The sequence below is a fragment of the Crocodylus porosus genome, unplaced genomic scaffold (genome assembly GCF_001723895.1).
Source record: "Crocodylus porosus isolate Cpor-Errol unplaced genomic scaffold, CroPor_comp1, whole genome shotgun sequence".
Lineage (NCBI taxonomy): Eukaryota > Metazoa > Chordata > Crocodylia > Crocodylidae > Crocodylus > Crocodylus porosus.
This window is the reverse complement of record NW_017728933.1, coordinates 690,717-700,281: the sequence shown is the minus strand read 5'-3', so window position 1 is coordinate 700,281 and position 9,565 is coordinate 690,717. Positions and strand designations below refer to the sequence as shown.

The window sequence follows — 9,565 nt, the reverse complement described above, 5'->3', positions numbered from 1 at the left end:
TCCAAGTCCCTGCAAAATGGGGACCTAATGACACCTTTTCCAGAGCTGCCTCTTACTACATGGATGTGCAGCACCCAGTACAACGGGGTCCAAGTCTCAGCTGGAGCCTCTTGATACCACTATCATGCAGATTATGACAAATGCCGTGCTTGTTCATATGATGGAGCACACAAGACACCAGGCAACAAAGAGTCAAGCTATAATTATTATTATTGCTGTAATTATTATGGCCTTGTATACATATTGCTTCAGGTATGCTGTAGCTGTCAGCCTTATATATCTCTAGTAATGGCAACTCCTCAAGCCTCCCTTATCAGCTCTGATTTTTCCATGATAAAAAACCCCAAATCAAATATGAAAACCTGTGTTTATAATTTATTTTATTGTAGTGATTGAGGCACTGGTAGGCTTCCAAATTGCTTTAAAATTGTGAATACAGTAAAAGCTTTGTTATCCAGCATAAGTGGGGTAAGAGGAGTGCCAGTTATCTAAAAATTCCAGTTATCTGAGAGTTATACTGGCCCCAGCCTGCAGCTGCAGCCTGCCCTGCTGGGACCTAGCAGGACCTGGCACAGCTGGGCAGGGCAGGGAAGCTTTTTGCTGCTGTAAGCCTAATTCCATCCTGACAAGGCATCCCCTGCCCACCCAGCAGCAACAGTTGTACCCCTCGCTGCTGCAGTGTGAGCAGGGGAGCTTTGCTAGTGCAGCATGGAGCTGGCAAAGACAAGGAGCTTCCCCACCCAGCTCCATCACATCTGGACAAGAAATTGAAGGCCTTATTTACAGAAGGCCATGGCAGTGTTGTGCATCATGCCACACTTGTGCAAACTGGGTCAACACAAGGGGTTTGCTTAAGAAGCTACTGCCCAGCTAAGGCATAACCCTCTCTCTTCATTTCCATCCATCCCTGCCCACCAGTGCCCATTAGTAGATGGACTGCATGTAAAGAGCAAAGCCACTGGAGAATTTTTACTTCTAGTGCTGCTGCTGCTGCATTAGATACTGGTGCTTCTGCAAGAAGGCAGGAGAAACAATGACTATCTGGAGAAATGTAAAGGATTGTAAAAAGGTCAAGGAGGGCAGAGCTGGCAATACAATAATGGGCTTACGAGGCAGCAAGGAAAATTCAAGTTAAATATTAAAGAGGAACTTGGTCTTATTAGGCGGCAGTGCAATCTGATAAGGGAGGCTTGAGGAGTTGCCATTACTGGAGATATATAAGGCTGACAGCTACAGCATACCTGAAGCAATATGTATACAGGGCCATAATAATTACAGCAATAATAATAATTATAGCTTGACTCTTTGCTGCCTGGTGTCTTGTGTGCTCCATCATATGAGCAAGCACGGCATTTGTCATAATCTGCATGATAGTGGTATCAAGAGGCTTCAGCTGAAACTTGGACCCCGTTGTACTGGGTGCTGCACATCCATGTAGTAAGAGGCAGCTCTGGAAAAGGTGTCATTAGGTCCCCATTTTGCAGGGGCTTGGACATCCACAGCTAATCTATGACTAGGGTCTGAGTTTCTTGAGTCCTGAGCCCATACCACCAGCCGTAAGGCTTTTCACTTCTGATAAGGAACGCAGAGTCTTTGGAGTGGGTAGGACAATGAGCAGTGATCCATATTTTCCATTTCCCATAGAAAAACATCGATTTCCCCTTTTACCTGAGAAAAAATATGGATTTTTCATGTTAATGAAGAAACGTGTGGATTTTGCAGTTTTTTGCTGGCAGAGCTCCAGCCTGCAAGGAACTTGGGGGAGTGGTGGACCAGGGGTGCACCTGTGCCCCAAGATGTATGTGTGGGGTGGAGGTAGGGGTGGGTGGGGGTAGCCCGCTGTGGGCTCAGGCTCCCCACCCTGCTGCTCCCCCTCAGGGCCTCCGCAGCCCAGCAGGCAGGACCTGGCACAGCTGGCAGGGCAGGGCAGCTCTTTGCTGCTGCTAGCCCCATTCCATCCTGACGAGGCATCCCCTGTCCACCCGGCGGCAGCACCAGGGATGGCAGTGCAGGGTTGTACCCTTTGCTGCTGCAGTGTGGGCAGGGGGAACTTTGCTAGTGCAGGACGGAGCTGGCAGTGATAAGGAGCTTCCCCACCCAGCTCTGCTCTGCTGAGCTGCGGAGGCCCCAGGGGAGGGCAGCAGGGCAGGATGCCCGAGCCTGCAGTGGACAAGTAAGGGAGCATAGGTCCCCCTGCCCCGCCCCAGGACTGCGTGCAGTTGCAGGGAGCCAACCCCACTGCGCAGCCGAGCTGGCAGCAAGCAGCCCACCCCCCCCGGCCATGTCCCTGTGGGATGTGGGGAGCTGGGCTCCATGCTGCACTTCATTGCAGCCGCCTGTCTGCAAAAGGTGGGGCTTGGGCACTGCTGCGGGGGGCAGGGGGCTGCAGACCTGGGTTTCCTCACCCTGTAGCCCTGGCAGCTGGGTGGTGGGAAAGGACACCAGGAGGGCTGGGGGGGAGACAGGGGCAGCAGCAGGGCCGGGGAGGGGGAGTGAGGGGCCTGGACCTACGTTCTGTGAGCTAGGGGGGCAGCGGGGAGCTCCAATTTTCCATGATAAAACCCCCCAAATCAAATACCAAAATATTATACAGATATTTATAATTTATTTTGTTATAGTGATTGAGGCACTGGTAGGCTTCCAAATTGCTTTAAAATTGTAAATACAGTAAAAGCTTTGTTATCCGGCATGAGCAGGGTAAGGGGAGTGCCAGTCATCTAACAATTCTGGTTATCTGAGAGTTATACCGGCCCCAGCCCGCAGCTACAGCCTGCCCTGCCCTGCGCAGATCCCTTTCATTCCTCTGAAAGAGCTTGCCATAGGGGCCACCTGAATGATGTGTGGAACCTTTAATAAAAATAGAGCCATCACCTGAGCATTTGTGCTTGTCTGGTGGCTGTGTGCGGGGGGATGTTCTTTGCTGAGGGGGCGTTTGGAGCCTGCTGACTCCTGGTTTGACACATAATAAAGAGTGGGTTGTGTGGTTTTGCAGAACAAAACTTCTGCTCAGCAGAACAGGCCCTACTAGGGCCTGCAGATGGCAACACTGACTGGTGAATGAAGCTTTGTGCTTGGAACATGCCTACCCAGCATCCTAACCCCTTAAGTGGCTCATTCCTTTCATGGGATATGAAGAAATTGGCTCAAGTAACAGAAGTGAGGTGATTAACTAGCAGTTGTTACTAGAATGTATTATGGGGCCTGAACAGCAGCTGTGCATTGGCAACAACATGCTAAGTAGAAGAGTTTCATGTAGGTTTAACTGCCAAGCTATTAATCATGAGCCCCCTATATTGATCCCGATGTTAGGTTTCTCTCCAAGAGTTCTTCAAAGAGAGCAGAGCTAGGCAGTTCTAAACAGGTTGGTCCAAAGCCCAATTCACATCCTAATTATTGCAAACCCAGAGAGACCTGCAGCCTGATCCCTCCACTGTTGCGCATCCCAAAGCATTAGTTAGACAAGTACAAAATGTGGATATGAAAAGTAACCAAGTCAACAGGGCAATAGCACTCACTCTGCCCAACTGCAAGTGACCGTAAGATGTGAGACTCAAAGGAACCTGGCTTCTGCTCTACAAGGACAGAGTGGGATTTTTTTGGAAGGTGTTTTAGATAGGGAGGTTGGGCAAGCTACAGCTGGCTCCCTGGTACCAATCTTCCTTTGAGCTAAAGCACCACTTGCCCACAGCAGTAACCACTAACCACTTGTAGAACAAAACACAAATCTCATTTGCCCTAATTTATTTACCCAACGATGTGCACACATCCCACGCCCTGCCACTCACAAATGCACTCATGTGAAGCAGCCAGAAGCAGGATGACACTCAGCAACATCACACACTTAGTGTTCCCATCCATGTGTGCACCATGATATAGCGCTTGTGCACGCACACTCAGTCATATACTATACAGACATGCTCATTTCTCTCCAGTGCAGAGAGGGTTGCTTGCACTGCAGGAACAGGAACAGAAGTGTAGTGTAGAGAGACACCAAATTAGTTTTAAAACCAATGATCTTGGGTGCTTTTCGCCACCACAGCATAGAAACCAGCACTGGCTAATTTGCCTACATTGATGCATCTGCTTATTAATGCATACACAAATGAATCACACTGTTTTTTCTACAGATTGGGGAGTAAGAGGAAGTGTGTCACTGGTATGTCTACTTTTTAATAGGAAGCCCTCTGATTCAGTGGTAATGGTGGGTGCCAGTGGATAGAAAAAGAATCTGAGTAGTCCCTAAAAATGTATTGAATCCTCATTTAATCTTGCATGCTTCGAGATGCTTATTTTTAGCCCAGTCCTTCCAGCCAACTACTCCATCTATTGCCATAAGGGACACCAAGCACATTCCCCTGACAGAAAACAGCTTTGGAGATGTAACATCTGATTTAGAGGACTGTCTGATCATCGCTGTCACACCAGGTTCACAGGGATATAACTCTGTTACTTCTAATGACATCTAGTTCTCACCAGTGAGCTGAGAACAGTATCATACCCAGAGTGTGAAATGGTTTGACACACAGGATGATCAATCTAGCTAAATTCCATGGTATATAAACACACCTTTTATTGCTGCTGCACATAATGGTAAATGCACTCCAGCCTACCACCCTAGGCGTGTGACACAGTTTATTTAAGCACCATGGGGGTGCACCCAGAGGCAAAAACAGACGTTTTTGCATGTCCCCTTCTGGAAATGCGATACCTAAGTGCAGCCACAAGTCCCAGTTGGAATCAAGGTCCCCTCAAGCTAGGCACTGCATACTTACACAGTAAAGCTGCATCTACCCGGCACAGTGCAGTGCCATGGAGAGATACCTGACCTAGCTCTGAATGAGCTACCTTGTGTGCCAGAAACAGCATAGCTGCATGTGTGTCACGGCACCTGGACTAATGGTCTCTGCTGAGAAGCAGGTTCTGTATAATTGGCTTGGCTGTATCCATGATGTGCTGCATAACACCGGGAGCACGTGCTCTAAGAGAGAACCCTTGTCCCAGGGCACTGATGATGGCCTTTTGTGGGTATTGTTTGTTGCAGGACCTGTTCAAAAGGCATGTGGCCTCTTTGTACTCCTTCGCTGCCATCAAATAGCTCTTATACCTTGCATTTTCAAAGCCAGCAAGGATAGCTCTCCTATTACTGCTGTGCTTTCCTTGGATGGGTGTGTGTGCACAACAGTCCCATACAGAGCTCATTATTTTCTTCTCTTATTAGTGAGGCAATAACTCCCACGCAGGAAAAAGGAAGCATTTTTTTAACAGATACTGCAGCCACTTCCTTTAAAAGCCCTTCAGCCAGCTTGCTGTGTGCAGGCAGAAAGGCAGAGAGCAGCTTCTGATTGTCTCATTACAATAGTTTTTTGAGTTCTGCTCCTTACATCTGCAGGGACATGTTCCCTTACGGGAAGGTCCCAGAAGCACTTGGGCTTTGAGCTCCACTGCAGCCTCAGCTGTTCTGCTCCAGGACCCTGCCCACAGCCAGCTTATGTCCCTCTGTCAGTCTGTGTCTTTCCTCCTCTCTCAAGCCCGCTCCAAGAGTGTGATGACTGGTGATCCCATGGCATCCTGCCACAGACCAGCCTCCAACAACCCACTGGAGCGGCCCCTAAAGATTGGCTGGCTGAAGAAGCAGCGCTCCATCGTCAAGAACTGGCAGCAGAGGTACTTTGTGCTGAGGGGCCAGCAATTGCTGTACTACAAGGATGAGGAGGACGTCAAGCCCCAGGTACAGTGAGTGAACACATTGCTTTCTAGGCCAGTCCTATGTCCCCTTGAGACTCCCCACTGTTGTACCCTGACAGCTAGGAAACCAGATAAGGATACAGTCAGGAAAAGTTCAGAAAGGAGAGGGATACTGGGAGCATTTTGGTAAAGAGGAGGCAGTAGAAGAATTAACCATGGCTTTATGGTTCCAGGGCTCAGCCAGTGGCTTTAGTGCCTCAATGGTCTCATGGTGAAGCCTGTCCATACAGCATCAAGGAAAGGAGGGACTTCGGGCATGGTATGGAGATAGCTCTGTGGCTGGGGGGAGCTCCAGAGCAGCGTCTGTTTGAGAATTCACCAAGTAAGTGTGGGAGACTGCCATCCTAGACCAACCATAAGCGAGAGACCCATCATTTCAGCAGGATGAGCATAGCTTGCAAAGGGGTCTGGAAGTGAGGACAAGCACTTTGTGGTTGAGGTGGCAGAGAAATAGAGAGGAGAAATGGGTCTTGGAAGGAAAGGGAAAGTCAAAGCAACAGGTTAGGAAAAGGTCATTGATGACAGTTTTCTGAACAGATGCAGGTCGGGCAGAATCACATTGGTCAAAGCTAAAGACTAGGATGCTGTTGTCATTGGGATATGGGACAATGAGAGTTTTAGCTCCTGTTTGACTAGGAAAGGTTTTATTTTAAGCGGATAATTTCAGAAGACTCTGAAAGCGTTAGACATGCCATAAACATGAGGAGCTAGAGAGAGAGCCGAGCTGAATGCAATGCCCAGATTATAGGCCTGAGGGGGACAGAATGGTATTTTGACCATCACGGTCAAAAAAAGGGAGTGAGGGGAGGGACTAAGAAGGGAAGGTTAAGAGCTGTGTCATGGTGATATTGGGTGACAGCTAGACCTGAGCAGAAGCCCTCACTAATGCCCAGCCCCAGCCCCAGCCCCGGGGTGCTTCTGGTGCAGGGTTTAAGCTCAGGCTGAGCGGCTATGCAAGACCTGTTCTCTGTGAAATCAGGGCTGGGGGTGGGGCAGGGCTCAGAGGCGGGCAGCAATACAGAACAAATTATGCAGCCACATTTTCAAGCAAGGCTCCATCTTTGGAGGGAAGTTCTGGATCTAATCCCAGAGTCTAGAGCTGTGAACATAGTGGGAAAGGCTGCCATCCCAGCTGAGGGTGAGAAAGCTTGAGACAACTGTAGGAGATGGCAGGAGGGAATCCAGCCTCCAGAAGCACAGGAAAGTTGTACTATACAGTCCTGCAGAGAGCAGAGCTCAGTTATTGGAGCAGGTATCCCTGCAGAAGCAGGGCCTATATTAAGGTTTGAGTTACACTGATTCCTCTCACTCTCAGCTCACTGAAGAGTGTATTGCCATAGAGAGAAAATGAGAAGGAAGCTTAATAAGGTCTTTGCAGAGTGTGTTTATGCTATGTCACTTATCTGGCATCCTTCTCTACCTCCTCCCAGCCACATCCTTTGCAACAAACAAGAGTGGTATTAACAACAGCTATTTCTGTGGGTCTCTTAAATGGCCATGCTTGGATGGGTCAGGCATTTCCCTTCAACTGTTGCAGGCTAGAGGGGATTTCCTGCTGGCTAGTATCTGTACAGCTCCACTGACTGCAAAGGGCAGATCTGCTGCGGCTTGTGTCAATGGTAGTGGTTCCAGTGGAGGGCCACCTCTTTGCAGCATCTGGAATATAGCTCAGAGAGTTTCCTTTCAAGGAGCAGCTTGGTTGTTCCAAACTAGGTCTCTGGAACGGATTACAATTCTCATCTGTCACTTGTATCATCCGTACTCCTATGTCAACATAGAATGCACATGGCTCTGCCTCCTTCATTAGCTCCACTTCACACATGCATAACGAGCCCATTTCTGGATTCAGACACCCAGGCTTTTGATCCCCTCAATGCAGGTACCATCCTCTCCCCAAACTAGGGGGACCTGCCTCCTGTTCCTATGGATGTAGAACAGGGAGTGACAGGCTAGACTGCAGTACTGCAGAGAAGGACCTAGGGGTAACAGCAGACAATATGCTGAATACGAGTCAATAGCATGCTCTTGCAAAGGAAGCAACTCTTTCACGCTATTCCACACTGGTGAGGCCTCATCTGGAGCATTGTGTCTAGCTTTAGGTCCCACATTTCAAGAAGTTTGGAAACAGTCTAGTACAGAGCAACAAAAAAGATTAGGGGCTCAGGCGGCAAAACTTGTAGGGGAAGAACTAAGGGTACTGAGCCCGGAGAAGAAAAGATGAGGTGGAATTTGCCAACAGTCTTCAAATACCTGAAGGGTGATTACAGAGAGGATGAGGATGGGCTTTTCTCTGTGGTCCTAAGGGACAGGACTAGGAGCAATGGCCTCAAGCTGCAGTAGGAAAATTAGGGAAATTTTGGAGATTAGGAGGAACTTTCTGACTATGATGGTAGTCAAGCACTAAAACAGGGACACTGAAATTTCTGTCTCTAGAAGTTTTTGAGAGCAGGTTAGACAGACACTTGGCTGGAACAGTTTGGTCAGGGATGATCCTGCCTTTTGCTGGGAGATATCAAAGAAAGAATCTGGTAATGTCAAGAATTTCGTATGAGAAACCATTTCGTATGGAAATCCTTTTTTGATCAAAAGGTTCCTAGGCAAGCCGTGACTCAAGAATTACAGATTCTGTGAGGCAGGGCAGTACTACATATATGCTAGTGTTTGGGACACATTTGCCTCATACCTGGGAAACTTAGTTCTTTTCCCAGCTCCGTTACTGGCTTGCTGGGCGACCTCACCTTCCTGAGCCTCAGTTTCTCCATCTGTAAAATGGGGAATAAAGTAGAGTTCACAGCTACTGAGACCATTGGTAAAGCACACTGAGATCTAAAGGCAAAACACGCACTACGTAAGAACTAGATATTCTTATTAGGAGTCTGCTGTGTTAGAGCATACAGACTTGCCAGAGCTACCTAAGGGCTTTAGATATACCCTTTCCATTACATTTGAAAAGGGAACAATGCATTTAAGACTCCTGCATGCCTCAGACTGGAGCTGCCACCCCTCCTGCTTGGATCACAGAAGGTCATGAGGTTGATCCTTACCAGCGGTCTTAGCAAGGTCAACTGGTAAAGCAGAGACAGATTCCTCCATTTCCAGCTGTAGTATCACTTCATCATACACCCCCTCAAAGCTCGTTCGTGCTGACTCACTCAGTTGTTTAGACATCAGAGACCTCATGTGCTCTGGCCAAAGGCCACATGCTTTTTCTGGTGGCACTGTGTGATCTGATGAAATGGAACTAGAAGTCACGAGTGTGATGCTCCCTGTGATACCAAGCAGCCAAACCACAGCAGCCTGCGTTGTAATGTGACATAACAAGACAAACTTCCCCTCCTGCTACCTGACACCAACCCAGACATAGTTGAAACATGGCAGGACCCAACGCACGACTGGACAGTGAATATTAAGGGCTACAGGCTGTACAGGAAGGACAGGATGGGGAGGAAAGGCGGGGGTGTGGTGCTCTACATTAAGGAGGAATACACATCCTCACCAGGTAGCACAAAGTCAGAGAAGGGGCACACAGAAGTGCTTTGAGTTAGAATACAAGGCAGTCGTGGGGGGAAGAGATTTAACGGTGGGGTCTACTATAGACCTCCCAACCACGGGGAAGAGCTAGACCAGGAATTCTTAAGTCAGCTCACAAAGATAGTTAGGTCAAAGGACGTGGTCATCATGGGTAACCTGAACTTTTCAGATATCTGCTGGGAAGAGCAGTCAGCCAGGTCTGACCGCTCATGTAGGTCCCTAGCCAGAATGCAGGACCGCCATCTAACCCAGGAGGTGCACAGCCCCACCAGGGAGATGCCTTGTTGGA

At 48.6% G+C, this 9,565-nt stretch overlaps 1 protein-coding gene across 2 annotated transcripts in view; it reads left to right on the top strand.

The window, feature by feature from the left end:
* ARHGAP25 (Rho GTPase activating protein 25) overlaps positions 1-9,565 on the top strand; it is a 43,369-nt gene that overhangs the window by 11,032 nt on the left and 22,772 nt on the right. Inside the window, exon 3 of one of the 2 annotated variants that reach the window (XM_019545940.1) lies at positions 5,529-5,728. In XM_019545940.1, the coding sequence (XP_019401485.1) occupies positions 5,529-5,728 (200 nt within the window). Of the gene's footprint in view, positions 1-5,528; positions 5,729-9,565 lie in introns of those variants that run through there. The other variant, XM_019545942.1, reaches the window with a different exon arrangement.